Source organism: Chlorocebus sabaeus, chromosome 26 (assembly GCF_047675955.1).
Source record: "Chlorocebus sabaeus isolate Y175 chromosome 26, mChlSab1.0.hap1, whole genome shotgun sequence".
Taxonomy (NCBI): Eukaryota; Metazoa; Chordata; class Mammalia; order Primates; family Cercopithecidae; genus Chlorocebus; species Chlorocebus sabaeus.
In genome coordinates, this window is record NC_132929.1 from 27,914,084 (window position 1) to 27,938,223 (window position 24,140).

The window sequence follows — 24,140 nt, forward strand, 5'->3', positions numbered from 1 at the left end:
AGCGGCGGGATTGGTCCCTCCAAGCCCGGCCCGGCTAGTCCGCGCTGCCATTGGCCGGGGCACGGCGGTGCACCTGGCGGGAGCGCGGGTGGAGAAGGCTGGGGCCCGGGGCGCGCTGCCAGGCAGGAACAGATGCATCCGGAGGCTGCCCGGCCCGAGTGTTAGCTCCTCAAAGAGCAGAGGATATGACCATTTAAATGGAAGACCCAAGGGAATCAACGAACTGAACACAAAGAAAAGTGTTGAGAGTCCAGCAAGGTCATCGTATTCAAAATCCAGTACAAAAATAAGTAATGGTCCTTTATATGAGCATTGGCTCTGCAATACAAGATATCTATGGCCGGGCGCGGTGGCTCACTCCTGTAATCCCAGCACTTTGGGAGGCCGAGGCGGGCGGATCACAAGGTCAGGAGATCGAGACCATCCTGTGAATGGTGAAACGCCATCTCTACTAAAAATACAAAAAATTAGCCGGGCGTGGTGGCGGGCGCCTGTAGTCCCAGCTACTCGGGAGGCTGAGGCAGGAGAATGGCGTGAACCCGGAAGGTGGAGCTTGCAGTGAGCCGAGATCGCGCCACTGCACTCCAGCCTGGGCGACAGAGCCAGACTCCGTCTCAAATAAAGATATTTACAATATCAGTAAAAGTATAACCATCCAGAGATTACACTCGCAAAAATGCCCTTGGCCTTTGTGGGAAAATGGTTAAAATTCTCTTAAATATCTTAAAAGGAGGCCCGAGTAAATGGGAGACATACCATTTTCCTGGCTGGGAATATTTAATATGGTCAAGGTGTCACTTCTACCCAAATCAATATATATGCCTAATATATTGGGATCAGAATCCTAACAGAACTTTTGGAGAATTGTACAGTGATTCTATATTTCATTATAGAATAAAAGCCCTGTATAACTAAGACAATTCTCAAAGAGGAGAGATGTGTCCCGCCATATATTTAGTGACATAACAAAGCAGTAGTCATTAAAATAGCGTGACACTTGCATGAGAACGGATACGTGAGTAATGGAACATGCTGGAGCCCCCCAGCAGGGCCCTACATTAAACAGTAGGCTTAAGGACCAGATAGTGAAAGAAAAGAATATTTATTAGGTGGGCCTGTTATATGGAAAAACAATAAAAGCAGATCCATGGCAAACACTGCGTCCAAAAATAAGCTCCAGATGGATTCACGATTAAAACTTAAAACCAGGAAATTATTAGGAATAAAAGAGAGATAATATCTTTAAAATGTTGAGTTATAGTAGTTTCCATATGTAAGAATTGTTAATTCGTTGAAGAAATCCAATTTTTTAAATTGACAAAAATTAATAGGCAATCACAGATGGGGACACTTCAATGGCTTGTTAGCATATAAGGAGATGTCAGCTTTAGCAGTAATCAGATAAATACAAATGCAAACAACAATGAGATCTCGCTTTATACCTATCATATTGGCAAAAACATTTAGGTTAGACAATATCAGATACTGCCTAGGATGTGAGAAAATAAAAACTTGTTTTGCTCACATAACTGGTGGGGATTATACTGCCAGCCTAGAGAGCAATTTGAGAATACTTATGAAAATAAATGTAGGCAGAAAAAGTCTCACATAGTCACCCAAAGAGACAGTTAAGTAGATGTTCATCACAACATAGCTATATATCAAAGAGTTGGAAGCATCTAAGTATCAATAGGGGAGTAAATAAAATAGTATATACATGGCAGACAGCAGAGAAAAACAAAAAAAGGGCCGGGCGCGGTGGCTCAAGCCTGTAATCCCAGCACTTTGGGAGGCCGAGATGGGCGGATCACGAGGTCAGGAGATCGAGACCATCCTGGCTAACACGGTGAAACCCCGTCTCTACTAAAAAATACAAAAAACTAGCCGGGCGCGGTGGCGGGCGCCTGTAGTCCCAGCTACTCGGGAGGCTGAGGCAGGAGAATGGCGTGAACCCAGGAGGCGGAGCTTGCAGTGAGCTGAGATCTGGCCACTGCACTCCAGCCTGGGCAACAGAGCGAGACTCCGTCTCAAAAAAAAAAAAAAAAAAAAAAAAAAAGAAATAGTATATACATGTAAAACTCTACAGCTGCTAGTAGGAATAGACACGATCTACTTGACTCAGAAATAAAAAACAATGTTGAATAGATGTCTAACCCAAGTCTTTAATATTTAAAATCTCACAAGAACTGCAATACTGAATATTGTTCATGGGTACAACTATGTGTGAATAGAAGTGTGGAGGATAAATTACAAAGTCATTCATTAAATATGCAAGAGTGGATACTTATGAGGGAGAGAAATGGAGTTGGAGATTTCAAAAAGGAGATCAAAAAATATAAAGAGGGACCTGGCATGGATCAATAATGATAAATGCCACAAAGAGAGGATTATGGTAAATTTAATATTGTATTTGTTTATATACAAAATTATTTATATTATTGCCCCCAAATAATTATATTTTATATAAAGAAAAAGAAAAGCTATAAGGTGAGTAGTGACAGCTGCCTGATTGCTCAGAGTTAAAAAGAGAATCTAGCTGCTTTTATTAAAGAAAACTTTTATTGAAGGATAAAATTATATACAAAAAAGTGTACAAATAATAATTGTACAGCTCAATATATTATTTTTCTTTTTCTTTTTCTTTTTTTTTTTGAGATGGAATCTCGCTCTGTCACCCAGGCTGCAGTGCAATGGCATGATCTCAGCTCACTGCAACCTCCACCTCCCGGGTTCAAACGATTCTCCTGCCCCAGCCTCCCGAGTAGCTGGGATTACAGGTGCGCACCACTACACCCGGCTAAGTTTTTGTATTTTTAGTAGAGATGGGGTTTCACCATGTTGGCCAGGATGGTCTTGATCTCCTGACCTTGTGATCCACCTGCCTCGGCCTCCCAGAGTGTTGCGCGCCTGGTCTAATATATTCTTATTCACGGAACACATCAACGCACCAAAGTAACCACCACCCAGATCCAGACCACCATGCCTGGCTAATTTTTTGTATTTTTGTAGTAGAGACGGGGTTTTACCGTATTATTCAGGATGGTCTTGATCTCCTGACCTTGTGATTGCCCGCCTCGGCCTCCCAAAGTGCTGGGATTACAGGTGTGAGCCACTGAGCCTGGCCACTGTGCCTGTTTGTTGTTGTTGTTGTTTGTTTTTGTTTTTCTTAAATCCAGTCTGATAATCTCTGCCTTTTTATTGGGGCGTGTAATCCATTCGCATTTAATGTAGTCTTTGATATGGTTGGATTTATGTCTGCCATTTGTTGTATTCTATATGGCACATGTATTTTTCTCCCTCTATTTCCCCTTTCTTGAATTTTTTGGTGATAGTTTTTATTAAGCGCATAATTTAAATTTCCCCCCTAAAAAGAACTCTATTTCTTAATTTTTCAGTGATTCTTTAGGGATTAAGTAACATTCCATTGTATTAATTAATGGATATTTGGGTTGTTTCCACCTTTTGGCTATTATCAGTAATGTTGTTATAAACATTTATGTACAAGTTTTTGTATGGACATATATGTCTTCATTTCTCTTGGGTATTTCCAGGAGTGGAATTGCTGGGTCATAGGGTAACTCTGTTCTTTAACTGTTGGGGGAACTACCAGACTGTTTTCCAAAGTGGCTGCACCATTTTACATTCCTACCAGCAGTGCCTGAGAGTTCTGATTTCTCCACATCCTTGCCAATTCATGTTATTACCTGACTTTTTGGTTCTAGGCATTTTGGTGGATGTGAAGTAGTATCTCATTGTGGCTTTCATATGCATTTCCCTCATGTCAGGCATCTGCATCTTTTTATGTGCTTTTGTATATCTTCTTTGGAGAAATGTCTATTTAGATCTTTTGTTCATTTTAAAATTAAGTTGTCTTTTTATTATTGAGTAATAAGAGTTCTTTGTATATTCTAGATATGACTCCATTATCAGATATATGATTTGCAAATATTTCTTCCTATTATACAGGTTGCCTTTTCATTTTCTCGACAGTGTTCACTGAAGCACAAAAGTTTTCAATTGTGATGAAGTTCGGTTTATTTTTTCTTTTGTTATTTGTGCTTTTGGTGTCATACCTAAGAATCCCTTGTCAATAGAAAGTCAAGAAGATTTATCCTTTTGTTTTCTTGTAAGTTTTATCGTTTTAGCTCTTACATTTAGGCCTGTGACCCATTTTGAGGTTTTGTTTGTTTGAGACAAGGTCTCTCTCTGTTACCCAGGCTGGAGCACAGTGGTATGATCATAGCTCACTGCGGCCTCAAATTCCTGGGCTCGAGTGATTCTCCCCTTTGGCCTCTGTAGTATCTAGAACTTCAGGTGCATGCCACCATGCCTAGATAAAGTTTTTTTGTAGGCCGGGTGTGGTGGCTCAAGCCTGTAAGCCTGTAATCCCAGCACTTTGGGAGGCCGAGACGGGCGGATCACGAGGTCAGGAGATCGAGACCATCCTGGCTAACACAGTGAAACCCCGTCTCTACTAAAAAATACAAAAAACTAGCCGGGCGTGGTGGTAGGTGCCTGTAGTCCCAGCTACTCGGGAGGCTGAGGCAGGAGAATGGTGTGAACCCGGGAGGCGGAGCTTGCAGTGAGCTGAGATTGTGCCACTGCCCTCCAGACTGGGCGACAGAGTGAGACTCCGACTCAAAAAAAAAAAAAAAAAAAAAAAAAAAATTTGTAGAAATGGGGTCACTACCTTGCTAAGGCTGGTTTTAAATTCCTGGCCTCAAGTGATCCTCCTACCTTGGCCCTCCCAAAACACTGGGATTATAGATGTGAGCCACTGCATCCAGCTGAGTTTTGTTTGTTTTTTGTACATAGTATGAGACAAAGGCCTAACTTTATTATTTTGCATTAGCTATTCAATTGTGTCAACATTATTTGTTGAAAAGACTATTCTTTCCCCATCAAATGGCTATGGCACCCTTGTTGAAATCAATTGATCATAAACACATAGGTTTATTTCCCTACTCTAAATTGTATTCCACTGATGTCTCTGTCTATCCTTACCTTCCGAGCCAGATGGTCTACTTTGCTGTTGCTTTGTAGTAAGCCTCGAAATTAGGAAGAGTCATCCAACTTTGCTATTGTTTTTCAAGAGTGTTCTGGCTATTTGGTGTCCCTTGCAATTCCACCTGAATTTTAGAATCGCTTTGTAGACAACATGTAGTTGGGTCTTGTCTTTGATCCACTCTGACAATCTGTCTTTTAATTTGTGTACTTAGACCATGGACATTTACACTGACTAGTGATAGAGTTGGATTAATATCTACCATATTTGTTACTGGTCTATTTGTTGCCCTTGGTCTTGTTTCTACTTTTTGTCTTCCACTCTTTTTTCTGCCAGTTGTGGTTTTCATTGAGCATTTAATGTAATTCAATTTTTTCTCTTAGCATATTAATTATACTTCTATTTTTACTTTTTACAGTGGTAGCCCTGGAGTTTGCAATACACATTTATAACCAATCCATGCCCATCTTCACAGAACATGGTATCACTTCACTGTATAAGGTACAGTACAAGTACCTTATAATATCAAAAGGTTCCTATTCCTCCCTCCTGTTCTTTTATCATTGTTGTCATTCATCAAATGTATTCTTTAACCATAGTTTCCTTTAGTTCTTTGAATATATTTATAATGGCCATTCTGAAATCTTTGTTAATCTAACACCTTGTTATTCTTATAAGCAGTTTCTGTTGCCTGATTTTTTTTTTTTTTCTGCTTATAAGTCACACTTTCCTGTTTCTTCGCATGTCTTGTAATTTTTTGGTTATAATCCGGATATTTCTGATAATATATTGTAGTAGCTCTGCATACTGGTCCTTGTTTTTGTAAATAAACTGGGCTTGTTTATGTTTTAGTGATCAGCTGGCTTATTTCAATAAGATCTATTTGGCCCTCCCCCACCACCCCATAGTGGGAAGCCTCTGATGTTGCTTCTCAGGCAGTGTAGCCTGCCAAACCTGGGATGACAGTGGTTTTGGCTAGCTTCACTTTGACTGTGTTAACATTCAGCTGTAAACTCCACCAATTACGATTTTCAACAATGCCATAAGGAACATATTGTTTCACAGACAGTATCCTATCAATTTTGGGCTCCTTTGAAAGGATACTTCTTGAGGTCAATGTTTGAGACTTGTTCTGATCCTGCAAGGACTCCTCCTGGTGTCTCTTCTCCCAGTTCTCTCCAGGAAAAAAGTTATAGCCTAAAGTTTAGCCTATAACTCTAATAAATCGACCAATCCCCTCCCAATCCCCAGTCATTGCAACCTCCACTGTTTTTGAAGTGCCCTTAGGCTTGAACTTCTCTACACTCTTTTGCAAATGAAGTCAGTTCCTTTAGGAAGAAATTTGGAGCTTTCTGCTCCTGGTGAAAACCTCTGAGCCATTGTTCTGGAGCTGGAGGTGGGGACAGTGGTTTGCATCTCTTTGAGTGATGGGAGCCAAATGCTCGTGGATGGGGGATAGTGGCCTTAGGTCTTTTTGGTTGGCCTTTCCCAGCATGAGAGCACCACCTTACAAGCCTGAACGAGATCCACTGGGGTCCCAGTATTTTCAGCAGTGATACCCCAAGGTAGAGCCTGTGAACCACGAGTAGGGGCTGGGTAGAAGGGAGTCCCCACCTGTTGACTCCATTTATTTGAAACTTAGCTTAAGCAAGAGGTGGCTGGGAGCAGGATGAGAAGTGCTGACATCCTGCCCCTCCCAGGAAGACAGCCCTCCTACTGTGAGCTGGCAGAGAGGAAGCCCTGAGTTCTTGGCTATACCAGTCTAGAGTGGAGTTTTTGTCTCATTGACCTGGGTAGATGGAAGGAGGGAGGAATCTTGGTTCAGATACAACAAGCTCACTCTTCTTATCAAGCTTTAGTATGTTTTCTTGAATAAGCATTTCTTCATTTAGTGTATGCCCTTAGGACCATTTCTAGAGACTTTAAAGAATTGCGGGTGTGGTATGTTTTTAAAATAATTCTCACTGGTTTCACTGGTTTCCTTAGGGAGTTGTCTGCAAAGCTCCTTATGCTATCATGTCAGAAGTGCAATTCCTAAAAGCTACTTTTGAAATGTGAGAAATATTTCTCCTCTTGTATTTAATGTCAACTCACGAATGGTTTTCCATGGGCTTTTGGCCTTTCTTTGCCCATCTCACTTCTGTTGACCAATCCCATTCCTACCTGTATTTTCCTCCATCCTAGCTAGGGTCATCCTAGACACAGGCCATTCAGCCCAGAGACCTATTTTTAGCAGACCATGGGTCTCCTGTGAAAAGAAACCATTTGTCTTCCTGGATTATAACCTGAAGATTTGATATAACCCAGATCTTCTCAGTGGAAATTTTTTTTTGGTCACAAGTAGCATTGACTAAACTCTCTTCAAATTCATTTAGCTTTCTTGATAATACAGACTCTTAGGAAATAGCTTCAGAAATATATGGTTGACAACATAAACTACTATTTTATTTCTTTTTCAGTAACTGAAGTTTCAAAATTTGTCTGTTTGCCATATTTAACTTTTGGTAAATAGTTCATGTTTTCCTTAACTGTGCCTAGCATAATTTTTTTTTGAGATGGAGTCTTGCTCTGTCGCCCAGGCTGGAGTGCAGTGGCACAATCTTGGCTCACTGCAAGCTCCGCTTCCCAGGTTCATGCCATTCTGCTGCCTCAGTCACCCAAGTAGCTGGGACTACAGGTGCCCGCCGCCACGCCTGGCTAAATTTTTGTATTATTTAGTAGAGACGGGGTTTCACTGGGTTAGCCAGGATGGTCTCAATCTTCTGACCTTGTGATCCGCCCACCTCGGCCTCCCAAAGTGCTGGGATTACAGGTGTGAGCCACCACGCCCAGCCCAACCAAGCATAATTTTTTAGTACTTGCCCACATTCTTACCTTCTTGGCATTCATTTCTCTAGGCTGAATTGTCTCAGGATTTTCAAGCCATTCTTATGTGTAGTATCCTTTTCCTTCAATTATCTCTTTTATTCTCTTCTGAACCTCTTACATTCCCTTGTGTTTTGTTTGAAACCCAATGACCAGAACTGCCCATAGCTGGCCAACATGGTGCTAACAAGCTCTGTATGGCAGGTTTTATTTCTCTCCTTTTGAATAATGTCCATCATATTTTGGTTTCAGCAGCAAGGTGATCAACGTGAACAAATAACATGTCTTCCCAGGTCCCTTTCTGGGGTGGTAAATGTGATTTCAAAATTCTTCAGTTGTGTAACACTTTGCTTACTTCTCTGTGCACTTATGGCGACTGCTAAGACCCAGGAACCCACCCAGCAGCTCCACACTTTCACATGCATGGCACACTCCCAGTGCTGCACGCGATTCGTGTCCCTTTCTTTCCCATTCAAGAAAAGCATTACTGTAGACATGCATTGCTTTCATTTCCTCTGCTAACTATACCCTGTTTTTCCTCTGGTGAACTCCCACTACCACCTAATCAATCCTGTGTTTTCTGTGAATGATCCAATTTCTAGTTTCAGTGGGGGGTATGTCAGGCTAGGACAGTCAGAGCACTCCACTCCTCTGTACACAGTGATTATTCGGAGGATGGAGGTAGAACTCAAGCCAATGAGACTCCACCCTAAAATGTCTTACTGAGAATTACTGAAGGCAGAGCCATAGAATGAAGCCAAACACTACTGAGGGCCATCTTTGTCACTTGGGGGAGAACATGACTAAGAATGAAGCCAAAAGTAAGGAAAGAAAAGGAGAGATCCCTGATGTCAATATTTGGGCACCTGGATGTATCTCTGAACTTTAGTTCTGTTACATAATACATTTCCTTCTTGGTTGGGTCAGTTTGAGTTTGATTTTTGTCATATGCCCCAGAAAGAATCCTAATGATCATACCAAAATGCAACTGGATGAGAGTGATTTTATTATGGGGAAATAATCTTGACTTGGTTCCAATTAATTTAGAAAAAGAAACTGTTGGCTGAGCATGGTGGCTCACACCTGTAATCCCAGCACTTTGGGGGACCGAGGTGGGCGGATCACGAGGTCAAGAGATTGAGATCATCCTGGCCAATATGGTGAAACCCCATCTCTACTAAAAATACAAAAATTAGCTGGGCGTGGTGGCACGTGCCTGTAGCAGCTACTCGGGAGGCTGCAGCAGAATCACTTGAACACAGGAGGCGGAGGGTGCAGTGAGCTGAGATCACGCCACTCCACTCCAGCCTGGTGACAGAGCAAGATTTTGTCTCAAAAAAAAAAAAAAAAAAAAAAAAGAAAAGAAAAGAAAAGAAAAGAAAAACTGTTTGCAAATTTTGACATTTTATTACGTGTTCTGCTGTGGTTCATGGTGCCAGTGATTGAATTTAATTTGGAAGCTGATACATTTCAAGGGCCTGTTGCAGTGCTCAGAAAAGTACTTAACAAATAAGTTGAATGAATGTGTCATGGAAGTAGGAAGTGTATAATCTACATGAAAACCATGTACAGTCATACAGTCATGCATTACAAACAAAGGAGATATGCCCTGAGAAATGCATCATTAGGCAATTTCATCATTGTGCAAATATCAGAGTGTTCTGACACAAACCTAGATGGTATAGCCTACTATACACCCTGGCTATATGGTATAGCCTATTGCTCCCAGGCTAGAAACCTGTATAGCCCATTAGTGTACCGCAAATTGCAGGCAATGGTAAGTACCTGTTTTTCTAAACATAGAAAAGATAACAATAAAAATACAGTATTATAAACTTACGGGACCACTGTCATATATGCGGTCCATCATTGACCCAAAATGTTATGTGGTACATGATGATATTAATTTCTTCTTACCATCAATAAATATGAGACTAATTCCATCATCACAGGTCTGAATAACTGCTCTGTTTCCTTACCCAAAAAAGCACATCTGCATACTTCTTTGATCTATGTCCTATGCCAAAAAATATCTACTCTCCCACTATATTAAAAGTAGAACTTTTGACACAAATGACATCCTCAGCCTTTTGAAAGTCTAAGTAGATTATGTATATCAAATTCCCCTTGGTTATGTCTATTTCTCTGCCAGAGAATTCCAACATATTTAGGCATGACTTTCCCCTGAAGAAAAGACACTACCTTTTCCTCAGCTGTTTCTGTTTGCTTAAGTGTTTGGCAGTTCTCTTCTTTATCATATATATTACTAGGTTGTCCAGTTTAGGAGGGGAACTCGTCAACTTTTAAATTTCCAAGACTTCTTAGAATATTCTCACGGGGAGAGATTGTATTTACATTCACCAGTCTTCAGGAAAACAACTTGTTTTGTTGTATTAAAATGTGCAGTGGAGTTATTTATAAGACACTGACAAAAACTCTTTATATCCATATCTTTATTTAAACAAGTTTCTATAATAGCTAGGAGAATACAGCATTAATGACACACATTTACTAAGCACAACATTGGACACTACAAATTTAGAGCATAAATGTAATTCTGATATTGTTTTGGTTTTTATCTTAGCACTAGGTGATATCTAGTGAAAACCCATGTTTCAAAGGCTTTTTTGATATGAGATGAATTATTAACTTATTTTTAAAAATTGCATGTGAGATATGCTAGAATGGGTTCTAGAGTCTAGAGTTAGTTGATAATGCCTTTCATGTCTCAGTATTTCTGCTTCCTTTTTAATGGGTAAATGTTTCACCTAAGAACTCTCAAAAAATTGTATCAAAATTTTCTATGCAGATCAAAGTAGAATTCCTTTTCCAGACCCAACAAGGAAAAATATTTGAAAACTGCAATGTTCAATTTCATTTTAGTTAAAAGGCATGTCAATTTCATAGTAAATTAACGAACTTAATAATTAAAATACAGTATGTTAAATGGTATGAACTCATTTCTGCGCAACACTGTTAGAGCAATTTAAATTTCCCAAAGACACAAAAAAGTCAATTTTACTGCAGGATCCCACAAAAATACATAACTAGGAACCATAAATTACAACATATATATCCACATTTAAAGAAAAAATTCACCATTTGTTGGGAAAAATAATGGCTCAAATGATTTAGGGAGCCTGAAATGTGGGCTAAAATTTTATAACACAGTAACAATAAGATTTGAAACTGCTGACGCTGAAAAATGCATAAAAATATACTGACCTGCCAAGCACTGAATTATATATACCAGTTTCAACTAAAAAACAACATTTTTTCTTTCAAATATTTCAAGCATTACAATACTGAGGAAATGTTAGTCATATGAATCCAATAACATCCATTAAGTTAAGCTAATGAACATTTTAGATAGACCAAATTACAAATAAAAAAAGTATAAAAAGCATTTTGGAAGATATTTTACATAGTATTTTTCAGTTCCTGATCTACTGAGAAATCTACTGTAATTCAGGTTGGTTTATTTAATTTAGGGTAATACAACAGAACAGAACTTATAGAACGCTTTCCTGTTTTTACTCAACCTTTTATAGTACAGGGTTCTTAAAAAATTTTGAAAAGAATGTCCAGAAAAAGTTTGAGTTATACCCTTTACCTTTAGTAACAAAAGGTTAGTAGAAAGCAAGACATTTAAGTATTACCAAGAATCTAACTTATCTCCATAATTTCTTTCACATATTCATTTGCTTACTTGTGACACAGGGTCCCACTAACTCAGAAGCATTCTCTCAGCTGGCCTCTCACTGGCTCTGAGACTGTCGCTGCCCCACAGTTCCAGTTCCCATTTGGAAAGGAAAGAGGAAGTACAGGAGAAGAAGGGTCATGCAGGGCCACACCCAATCCAAACTCTCACAAAACCTTGAGAAACAGGGCAAGATATCCCTTCCAGGCAAGATATCCTTTACAGAAGAAAAGTTCTGGAGAACTTAAGGCAGCTCTAGAAGGGAAGGGAGCAAGGGTTAAGGCGGCCCTCACAGCACAGCCTGAGAACAAATTACAATGCACTCATCCATGAACAGAGGCGACAGCAATACAGAGCCTCTTCAACGTGCATGCACACGGCACCCCTCCTAGCACCCGTCTACACCTGTGGCATGCACACACTGCAGCGCCCACACACACTGACATGTATACGGCCTGCCCAGTGACAGCTCTCAGAAGGTACCCGGTGGCTTGGGCTCCCCTGTGCTGAGGACCTAAATTGGGAAGGTGGCCTGTAGCTGCAGGCCTGTCCAGTCTGCACAGCTCACCTGGTGGCTCCAACAGGGACTCTGATGGGTGTGTGGAGAGTAACTTTCCTCTTAATTTCAGAGAGACTTTTGCTGCTTCCTGTCTTTTTGGTTGAGACAGTCTGCCACCAATTAATGCCCAAACAGAATATTGCACCCTCCCAGAAAGCACTGATTCATGACAAAAGTCAAGCCTAGTTATAGCAAGTAACGACGACAAAAAAGAAAACCACCGGGCGCTGAGCACTTGGTCCCCTTAAAACAAGTAACTTGGTACTCAGCACTTGGTCCGTTCCCACATGCCAGCTGCCAACTCTGACAAAAAAGCACCCCTTGCTGGCCGGGGGCATTCCACATGTACCAGGAGGGGCAGCACGTGACCTCACGACTTTTTAAACTCTCCATGCCTCACAGGTGCCCACACCACCACTGCTTCGTATGGGAAAGCAGGACAGCCAGAGGGCTGTGCGACATCAGGCAAGTCACTGCCCCTATCTCTATTCCCAAGCTATTATCGGCAAATGATTGTAGAAGCAACCCCATCCACCGTCCATGCTGCTGTGAGGATGAAACGAGGTAACAGAGAAAAGCGCTGCAGGAAAGCATATCTGGACCCAGGTACTGTTTCTGCATTACTTTCAACAGGATGCACTAGTTTTGGCTCTGTTTTATCATAAGCAGCTGACATTACCCAGAGGATCCTTGACTATGCCTGCTAAGGAACTCTATGAATTAGTGATGTGTGTGTGTGTGTGAGAGAGAGAGAGCGCATTGTGTGAGGACTTCTCAGGATGGTGGCAGGTGCTCATTTTCCTAGGATTACCAGGAAAGTAATTTCTCACAACAATCACTACACTGAAATTATAATAATATAGTATTTTCATAGCCTCCCCTAGCACGTAGCTATAACCTTACTAACATATTTGATCTATATTCCACGTAATTACTCACCCAGAAAGAGCCAACTATCAGCTATCCATGGAAATGAAGAAATAACACAGCAACTCATCCAAACTGACAATAATCCCCAAATCTCCTATCAGTTGGCTTTGGAATATGTTTTTGTGCTTCTGCACCTGATGAAAGAAGCATCAGATACGTGGACATTTTTTAAACTTCCAAAGGAATTAGAAGCTGTACTTTGTGGATTTTATCCCATATTTATCTTCCCTTCTTTTAGAGTTACTCTCGGGCAGATCAAAGTCTTAACCTGAGGAAAAGCTGCAAGAAGGGAAATTACTTTTAATTCTTCAGCTTCAAGTTGTAAGGGTGTGAGGTGAGTCTGTATGTAGTAAGGTGAATGGGGAGGGGATTATTGAGATAAAGAACTGTTGTGACTTTGAAGATCACTTCCTTTGAATTCCCATTGTGTGTCACAGAGGAATTAAGAAAAAGTCAATGACTGATCTTCTGAAGGAATGTATTGCAGAGAAGCAAGAACAACAAGACCAGCGCAAAGACTGGGCTGATGGTAAGCACCAGGAAGGCCAGCAGGGGCAACTGAGGACTGACTCCATCCACCTGCCGTCAGTGCACAAACAGCAGGCAATGGGATAGACTATTAAGTTAAAGGAAGGGGAAGAGTGAATGTGTAGGGGAAAGGGTGGCAGGGTGTGTCTGAAGTTGGGTGAGAAAGTGTGGCTGACAGAGAGAAAGAACCTCAGAGGGAAAGCAATCCTCAAACTGGCCCAAAGATCCCCATAGTCGGCAGAATCTTCTTTTACCTTCAATAAAATGGTATGCAGAGTCATTTACTGGACCTTAGGGTTCCCTGGTTACAAGGATTCTTGTGAACGACTAAAAATCTCCAGGCCAATTAACCAAGAGAGGTTAATTCAGACCCTCATCTGGGGCTCTGGGTAGGCCTGGGAGGAAGCTGGAGCCCTGGAGTAGCAGAACCTTTGTGCCACCATCACTGAACAGGAGAAACCAGCAGGGGCGGCTATGGGAGCTCTGGCTCCAGCACTTGACAGGAGAAAGACAGGAGAAGGGAGAGAAAGGCTCAGACCATAGCCTTTCTTTCATGACGCTTCAGTACATGAGCTGTCTGGAGTGAAAAAAAGGGCTGCATGGCAGTGAGAGCTACAGCGTGACCTGGAAGACCTGAGAAGATTCAGGGTGCACGTGAGTCGTGCTACACAGGATGAAGCTGGGGGAGGTCTGGGAGATTTCCAGGGCTGAGGTGGACTGCCTGTACCACGGTTGCATTTTCTTAGCAAGTCCCCAACTTATAGCATATCGGATGCTGTTAGATTCTGACACATTCAGTACAAACCAAATGGCTGTGACTAAATTGTGCATTGAAAACCGCATTGACAACCAGGAAAAACTGGGAGAATCTGATGCAATTGGTAGTGCTTCTGGTTGATATTGCAAATAAATAAATAAATGTATTCAAATGGAATAAAGCAGTATATGATGTAATAAAAATTAAACTAATTATAATACAAATATAGTAGGACCTTTTAAAAGCATGTACATAAATCATGTACAGTTAAGAAAGGTTACGGTCACAAACCTGTGATTTTACATTTGATTAATCCTAAGGAATTGACAGGCACTACACACTGGTCTTTCCATCAAAGAATGAACTTACTGAATAACTGCAGCTTTTTTTCTCTAGAATCTAAGGGCTGAGAAGAGAGAATTTTAAATGTGGAAGAGACATTAAGAATCAGTGTCCAACTCTCTTATTTTATAAACAAGGAACTTGAGGCCCACATGAATTAACAGACAGTATTCACCTTTTAATAACAATCTTTATCACTGATATGAAGCTGTTTGACTTCCATAAATATTGCACATATTTTAATAAGATTTGTCATTTTTATAGACCATCTAACAGTTAAATGATATAATCTATGATTGTAATTCAGAACCAGAGTTTCTAATGAAAACTAATAATTTGCTTTTGTGCAACCTGAAGGATTTATTGTATAAGATTCCTAAGAAAAATGGTGAATATATTTAACTAGAATTTCAGAATGACAACTTACAGAATCTGGGTCTTAATGAACCAAATCCTCTGTAAAATTCAACAATCTTCTATTTCTTATATAAGTCTTCTTAAAGTATTTCTAATATGATGTTTTTAAAAGTATCTAGTGGCATCTGAGAACACTTACAGAAGTTGCAAAGCCTTAAAAACTGAATCATAATGAAATATTTATTATATACCTTCTTTTGCATAATCAAAGTTTCAAGACCTGAATCATGAATATTCTGACAATCTTTTCTGGATAGTGAGTGAGATTAAATCTTTTTTTTTTTTTTTTTTTTTCCAAGGCAGTGTCTCTCTCTGTCACCCAGGCTGGAGTGCAGTGGTTCAATCTCATTGCAATCTCTGCCTCCCAGGTTCAATCGATTCTCGTGCCTCAGCTTCCCAAGTAGCTGGGATTATAGGCACATGCCACCACGCCCGGCTAATTTTTGTATTTTTAGTAGAGACGGGGTTTCACCATGTTGGCCAGGCTAGTCTCAAAGTCCTGACCTCAAGTGATCTGCCCATCTTAGCCTCCCAAAGTGCTGGGATTAGAGGCATGAGCCACCACGCCCAGCCGAGATTAATTCTTAATAAATTAAGAAGAGAGAAAACCTGTCAAGGTTGAAAATATGCACTGAAGGAATCAGATCTGGTAATTAAAAATAAGTCACTTCACAGAACACTGTACCCTGATGCAATATCCACCCAGGGAAAATTAATGAGCACATCAGTGTAATACATTCTGAATAAATAATGACATCAACAATAGCCACTTTGTCTAATCCTACCCCTAAATGTCAAGCATTTTGTCATATTATTACATGACTTTCCAGTGTCTGCTACTTGTGCAGGTGAATCTGTAGGTATTTGCATATAATCCAGTTAAAACTGTGATCTGATTGAATTGTAAACAGAGTTGATAAGAGAAACTTATTGTTGTAGTGCCTAATAAGAATATCACTTACATTTTAAGAAGACAGTATGTAGCAGCAATTTAAAATGCTCAGTAAACTATAGTACAAATGGACATCTATACTATTTAGCAAACCAACATTCCTTTAATATCTCTATATAATAGTGACACAAATGAGGAATTACTTTACATAGTGCCAGTTTATTTCTTTGAACCAGTTTGACAATATCAACATAATTGATTCCTAAAACTGATATGATATGTACTCAATGGAGACTTTTCTTTCCATTCTCCTGTTTAGTGCAGAGGAGATTCTTTGGTGCCTTCCTAACAACAGCTCATCTATGGAAGTTATGCTTTTTATACCATTCAAATGCAGTGCTAAGGATTTAAAATAAATGCTGCCAGCTGAAGACACATTTTTCTCCTCCTTTCCTTCCTCCCTCCCTCCCTTCCTTCCATCATTCTCCTGTATGTAAACTCAGGGTACCTAGTTGGTTCAGGATGAGTGTTGCTATAAAGATAACACAGCACAAAAGAGCCTATCTTTGTTTCCAAAGTGATGAAAGTATTCTAGGGAGATTTCCAGTTAATGACTTCTCATATGGGAGATAATCAGTACTTTCTCTTTAAAAATGTATTTTCAGTAGCTCACTGGAAATAATGGGTTCTTATTTCAGGCAAGAAATGTCAATGTTTGCCTGGGCATCACTTTCAGACCCGTGAAATGAAGCCCAGGCCGAGGCTGGCTGGAATCTGGATGGTTTCTAGCGCGAGGGAAGATGGGTTGAAAGGAAAGGTGACAGGAAAGATGTGTTTAGCATCCATGAGCAGCTGGGGAGAGTCTTTCCTGTCTCGTAAACGCATCTGAGAAGATTAAGAAAAAAAATTAACAGAGCATCAGTTCTTTGAATCTAAAAGACTTTTTTCTACTAACATTTCTACCCTCAAATTCTCAACTAATGAAGAATGTTTACCTTTGTTTTAAACTCACTTTATTTTCCCAATAAACTATTATCAAAAAAGTTAGTGCATTGTAAAATAAGATAAAAGATAACACATTATCCTTCAATAAATCACAAAATGTCCATTCAAAAGACTGTGTTGGTGAATCAAAGAAGATGGGAGCTCTTACCTGTATAGTACGAATGAATGACACAGAGACTCTTTCTTCAAACTCATTAACAGGAGTATACAAATTCAACACTTTCACAATCTGTGAGAAATGAAATGATCAAAGTTTTTGGCATATTATCAAATACACACTGGGTACCTATAATCTGGAAAATTAAAAGGATCTGTGCATACAGATTTCAGTTCTACTCAGTGGTGGGCTGGGACCAGAAGGAAGGAGGAGCTGGTCTGCACATTTACCTTTGTTATTTGAATTTTTACAGGAGAATGTATCAATGTAATGTTTGTGTAATATTGTAAGAAGCCGTGTACATTTAGAAGAATATTCAAACAGCACAAGAGAATAAAACATGAAAAATAAATGTCCGCACTCCCATCCTTCCAGCCTCCCAAAGTGGCAACTGTTAACCAAGGGTGGCCAGGCTGGTCTTGAACTCCTGACCTCAGGTGATCTGCCTGCCTTGGCCTCCTAAAGTGCTGGGATTACAGGTGTGAGCCACCATGCCCAACCTACTGATTTTTTCTGTCGCCCAGGCTGGAGTGCAGTGGCGCGATCTTGGCTCACTGCAACCTCCGTCTCCCAGGTTCCAGCGATTCTCCTGCCTCAGCCTCCTGAGTAGCTGGGATAACAGGTGCCTGCCACCATGCCCAGCTAATTTTTGTATTTTTAGTAGACACGGGGTTTCACCATGTTGGTCAGGCTGGTCTTGAACTGATTTTTTATTGTATTGGGCAAAACTGAAAATTTCATGTTATAGGACATGTGATGAACATTAAGAAAGTCTAAAACTTAGCACAGAAAATAACTGGGCAAAAAGAAAATTGGGCATGTTCTTGCCTGTGCCTTGCTTCATGCTGTCACTATCATCCTCAAATGCCCTTCTCATTCCCTTACTTCCTTAAATTCAATGCCCAGATTAACAGGACCTTCCCTGAATACAGTTATCTCCCCTCAGCACTTCCTTTAGACATCTTACTATAGAATTTGCTAGAACCTCTACGGTAGAGTCAGTTGGATACGACTCTGTCTACTAAACCGTAAGCTCCTTGAGGGCAGGAATTTTTCCTTATTTATTGAAGCATCTTCCCCAGCAATAAATATGGTGCCTTGAGATGGAGGCTCAATTAGTCATCTGTTGAATTGAAGTAACAAGAATTATCTGTCTCTAAAAACAAAGTCATTATTTGATAATCCACTCAATTATCAAATAATATAGAAAGCTATTTTATGGAATATAAGCTGCATAGACTGTGTATTCCATGAGAGCAGAGGCTTTGTTTTGCCTTTGGGTGCATCCCAGTGCCTTCAATTATATAGAACACTGTAAGCACTCAATAAATATTGGCTGAATATTAAATATATTTAACTATAATTAGCACTGAAATGTATTAATTTCTGGCAAAATCTCCTTGCTTTAAGATCGGCACAGGTATATATCTTCTTGGACACAGATGAAGTCAGCTCAGAAATACAAGCAATAAGTAGGAGACTTCTTTACTTCCCTAAAGATCATCTTTGATGAATGTTAAATTATTTCGTAACAGGGAAAGTTGCTCTACCTGGGCAGTAGTTAAAGCATTGCACATAGAACAAATGGCTTCTGCATCATCATCTGTTTTCTTTTTCACTTGCAAAAGTTGAGCAGCCTGAATGAGAGGTTCCAGGGTTTCTTTAGCCCCACTGTTCATCAGATTCTTGTCACGCAGCCATTCTTCAAGTTGACTGACATTGTACCTATTCCAAAAAAAAAAAAGAGAGATACAGAGAATGCAAATTTGCTGAATGTTGTCAAAAATGTCTTAATTTTTTTTTGTGTGGCCTTGTCAGGATTTATGTTAAAATGACAGGCAGTATTTTTGTTCAATTTTCTTAAATCTCATCAGCTGTGCTTAAAAATTTATTATAGTCATGAGGATTATAATAATCATTATATAAGATTAAATGACAAGATAATGTAATTCTCTTTAATGGAAGATGGAAGTGAAGTCATTATGGCAAAAGTTATTAGACTTGCTAATAAACAAAATAGAATACATAATGTAGCTCTGTCTTTATTGGTGGGCTGGCCAGAAAACACTTTGTAGCTTCTCTTACAATTTCAGAGCTGGGTTACTGTTGCAGGGTGAGACTTGATAATCCTTGAAGTACACTCTCTTAAGACAAACTTCAAATCAGGTAACTGAATAACCAGAAGCCCCACATATACCTGTGCTCAAGCCTTAAGGGAAGAGCCTAGGAGATGAAGATGAGAAAGCTCCGGGATGAAGGGAAAGAGAGGCAAGGGAGGGCCACTGGAAGAGACAAGGACTCCAAATGGGGACAGAGACAAACTACAAAGCCACTGAAGTTTCACGAAGCAGCCAACCAAGTGGCAGCAGTCCGAAGACTGAGGTCAGTGGACACACAATCAGCACTTAGCACCCAAGCAAATAGGGGCCAGCATAATATTACCACAGGCGGCTCCACATTTCCATGCAGACCTTAAAGAGAAATATGTTCCACTATCTGAGAGGAAAGCATTATTGTCTTAAAATTCACTACAATTCAGTGTGAGTCAGGATGGAAAATTTGAAAAGAACACTAAGAGTTCCTGAGATTAACTACTAAGACTTTCATAGGAGAAATCATTTTTCCCTCCTCTTGGTGAATATTCTAGCTGTTTTAAAATAAAAATTTGTGTCCCAGTGCGGTGGCTCACACCTGTAATCCCAGCATTTTGGGAGGCCGAGGCAGGTGGATCACCTGAGGTCAGGAGTTCGAGACCATCCTGGCCAACATGGGAAACCCTGTCTCTACTAAAAATACAAAAATTAGCCAGGCGTGGTGGTGCATGCCTGTAATCCCAGTTACTTGGGAGACTGAGGCAGGAGAATTGCTTGAACCTGGGAGGCAGAGGGTGCAGTGAGCCAAGATCATGCCATTGTACTCCAGCCTGGGCAACAAGAGCGAAACTCCATTTCAAAAAAATGAAAAATAAGAAATTTGTAAAAAAAATTATGTTACAATAATGAGGTTATGCTGAGGAGTAGTGGGCATAAAATTAAGTGTAGCTTTTCTTAAAATATAGAGGGGGGATATTGTAATAATTAGTAAAAGATCTATTAGACCTGTTCTTGTTGTCATAGGTACAAAAAGGTATTTTTCCAAAAATATATTTCTAAAAGCAATCAAACAATACAAATATTCATCATTATAATTTAATAATTTCTTAGTGTATAATTAAAACACACACATAAGGAGAGGAAGCAGCTATCTCATCTTTGTGTACGTTTGAATCATCTCTTCACTCCCCCAAATAAGCAAGCTTCACAGTGGAGTAGGGTTTCCTATCAAGCATGTGAAGAACCTGTTGGCAGGGTACAAACAGGGAGCAATAATGAGATGTGGAGAAATCCAGCCAGGCAAGGGAAAGTGGCTCTGTGCCAGGTTCTCCCTTGCTGCTTGGCTGCATGGCATCAGACATGAGATGCAAGGACTGAAAACAAGCCATCAGCTCTCCACAACCCTGGCAGGCCAGCCGGGCAGCAAAAAGAGACTGTCGCAGGTGTTGGCGTTTGCTCACCTGATCTGCATGCCTTTACTCCAGGAGCACATGTCCTTCCGCAGGAGTAGGTTGTTCAGGGTGATGGCCCCCACGATGTAGAACATCTGCTTGACCACCTGCTTGATCAGTTCAGGGTCCATGCCATGCTGACACATAACTGAGTGGAAGGAGTTGAGCTGCCGGAGGATGGAGTCCAGTGTGTAGGTGCCCTCATCGGCGATACTGGAGGTTCGCTTTCTCAACCCTGTGGGCTTCACCCCGGACACGCCCTGAATTGTTTCATGTTCCAGCATGCCTGAGACTGCAGGAGTATTTCAATTGTTAGAGGAGAAGATGTGGAAGGAAATCTTTCATGTGCACATATCCATGTGCACAAACACACATTCAACTTAGGAAAATTAGCTTGGCGCAGTGGCTCACGCCTGTAATCCCAGCACTATGGAAGGCCGCCGAGGTGGGTGGATCACTGGAGGCCAGGAGTTCAAGACCAGCCTGGCCAACATAAGGAAACCCCATATCTATTAAAAATACAAAAATTAGCCAGGTGTGGTAGCGTGTGCCTGTAATCCCAGTTACTCAAGAGGCTGAGGAAGGACAATCACTTGAATCTGGGAGGCAAAGGGTGCAGTGAGCTGAGATCGCACCTCTGGGCTCTAGGCTGTGTGACAGAGCGAGACTCCATCTCAAAAAAAAAAAAGGAAAGAAGGAAGGCAGGAAGGAGGGAGGGAGGAAAGGAAGGAAGGCAGGAAGGAGGGAGGGAGGGAAGGAGGGAGGGAGGGAGGGAGGGAGGGAGGGAAAGAGGGAGGGAGGGAGGGAAGGAAGGAAGGAAGGAAGGAAGGAAGGAAGGAAGGAAGGAAGGAAGGAGGAAGGATCGATCTGGGTTCCAAGATACAGGGAAAAGGAACTTCACTTCAAAAGGGCTTCTGGATTTTAAACTTTACTGAAGGAATAATTCTTAAATGCAAAAATTTACTATAAATTTAAGTAAACTTGGTGGTGTCTCTTCTAAAATAAGAAGAGTAAGAAGCAGTAGCCTTGTGATAGCACAAGCGTGTGTGTCTTGGGTGGGCTTTTGAGAGTGATTGGTAGCAGTTAGGGTTAAGATAAGCATTCTCCATGTTATCTGAGCCCCACAGGCAAAAACAGTAAGAAAGGCAGGGCACTGATAATCATCTTGGAGAAGACATGGGAGACGGGAGTGGTATGGGGCTGGAGAGCTGGGCCCTTCCTTATTCTGGGCTTCCCACAATAGCAGTGGGCCCTTGGGCTGACCTCCGTCTCCCAGGATTCGTCTTCTCTCCTGTGGCCTGACTGCTTCCCTGTTGTGCTCTCTTAGCATTTGGCTTATGCCTCCCCTAGAATGTTTCTGAGATGTCCACTCCCTGTGAGTCCCTTGAGAGCAAAGGCCACGTCTGGTTCATCTTGCTATTTAATTGTTCTAAACATAGATTCCCTAGAACCGGCACGTTTGTTGTTGCTGTTAAATGACTGGGAGATGGGGGTAAGGATTTAGATTGGGGCTTCTTTGAGGTGAACTTCTTTTTTTTCTCTTTTGAAATGGAGTCTCACTCTGTCGCCCAGGCTGGAGTGCAGTGGCGCAATCTCGGCTCACTGCAAGCTCTGCCTCCTGGGTTCACACCATTTTCCTGCCTCAGCCTCCCAAGTAGCTGGGACTACAGGCGCCCGCCCCACGCCCAGCTAATTTTTTGCATTTTTAGTAGAGACAGGATTTCACCGTGTTAGCCAGGACGGTCTCGATCTCCTGACCTCATGATCCGCCTGCCTCAGCCTCCCAAACTGCTGGGATTACAGGCGTGAGCCACCGCACCTGGTCCACGTGAACTTCTTATTCAGCCAATAGAAAAAGGCAAAGAAACAGAAAAATTGGCTGAAGCTGACCTTCTTGGTATCTGTGTTACCTCCTATATTTTCGCCGACCTAGGGTGCTTTACTGACTTTTTAAGGGACATCTGAAGAAAACATTGCCATCTCCCATGGCTTCCTCAGCTTTTGATGTCTCAAATAGCTAGTTAACTGTGGCCTATGAAAGCAAAGGAAACACTATGAGCCCACAGAAGGGAAATGAAGAAGTTGTGGAAACATGGAAAATGCATGGATGGAGAAAGAAAGTGTAGCTGGAAGTAGCCTTAAGAGCCTGCTGATAGGCTGGGCGCAATGCTGGCATCTGTAATCCCAGCACTTTGGGAGGCTGAGGTGGGTGGATCACAAGGTCAGGAGATCGAGACCATCCTGGCTAACACAGTGAAGCCCCGTCTCTACTAAAAATGCAAAAAATTAGCCGGGCATGGTGGCAGGCGCCTGTAGTCCCAGCTACTCGGGAGGCTGAGGCAGGAGAATGGCGTGAACCCGGGAGGCGGAGCTTGCAGTGAGCTGAGATCCGGCCACTGCACTCCAGCCTGGGCGACGGAGCGAGACTCCGACTCAAAAAAAAAAAAAAAAAAAAAAAAAGAGAGAGAGAGGCTGCTGATAATTTGCCAGAAGATAACAGTGTTTGGTAACTTAAAACAATTTTTTAAAATTCAATGCATTAAACTGAATTTAAACATTAAACATTAGGGAAGGAAACCAGAAACTACTGTTTCAGTCTTGTGGAAGCAGTGATTTTCATGCATCCCAGTTAATTATGGCTGGGTTTCTGGGATTCCTCGGCTAATTTTAGCCCTGTATCTTACTACTTTATGCTCCCCAAATGAATAGCTGCCCTGAAACATGTGCCCCTGGAGGCTACTTATTGATGGGCACGAATGATAGGCAGGCTGCAATGCCCAATGGGGCCCTGGCCTTACCAATCATTGGCTGAAGGATGTTCTCTAACACCCGCACGAGCTGCTGGTAGATCTGAATGGCCAAGTCACTCAGCACCTGCCGATACTCAGCCAGGTCAAAATTGGTGAGGCAGTGTTCATTCTGGCGAGATGTGTTGTGCTTCATAAAGCCCTAGAGTCATAACGCAAAGTTAATGATACACGTGAAGTAACCTGTCTCTTCAGTTTAACTATCTCCGATTTGATCAGCATCTTCATGCTCTTTTCTGCTCTGTCCAAGGAGCTTCCCCACTAAAATGCCAGGACTGACATTCTGAAATGCTGATGTGTGTTTGTTCGCTTCCATCACACCCCCCTCCACTTCTTACTAGCTTTTCAACAATACCTAAACTTGGCAACCTAGCATTTAAGTCTTCCCAACAGCAATGTCAATGAAACAAGTTGGAGGAACTTAATTAAAAAAATAAAATAAAATAAAAAGGTGTTTCACTTCTGAAACAGCAGGCTTACTGTGAAACACTAAATTATCTAGAGTACTAATCTCTTAACTTCAGTTCATTATAGTCCTGTTCTTAAAAACTACACCCAAAGGACATATATAATCTTGAAATAGACCAATTTCTACAGAGACTGGTGAATACATACAAAAAGTTCCCTTTACT

General features: G+C 41.2%; 1 protein-coding gene across 4 annotated transcripts in view; it reads right to left on the bottom strand.

Annotated features, from left to right (window-relative positions):
• Positions 1-15,543: 15,543 nt before the first annotated feature.
• Positions 15,544-24,140, bottom strand: part of MYO5A (myosin VA) — a 214,462-nt gene continuing 205,865 nt past the window's right edge. For all 4 annotated transcript variants that reach the window (XM_038009994.2, XM_008016570.3, XM_008016567.3 and 1 more), the window contains 5 exons: positions 23,500-23,650; positions 20,711-20,993; positions 18,708-18,882; positions 17,149-17,229; positions 15,544-16,880 (listed from right to left, as the gene is read on the bottom strand). In XM_038009994.2, coding sequence (XP_037865922.2) covers positions 16,728-16,880; positions 17,149-17,229; positions 18,708-18,882; positions 20,711-20,993; positions 23,500-23,650 — 843 coding nt within the window. In that variant the 3' untranslated portion in view covers positions 15,544-16,727. The remainder of the gene's footprint in view (positions 16,881-17,148; positions 17,230-18,707; positions 18,883-20,710; positions 20,994-23,499; positions 23,651-24,140) is intronic.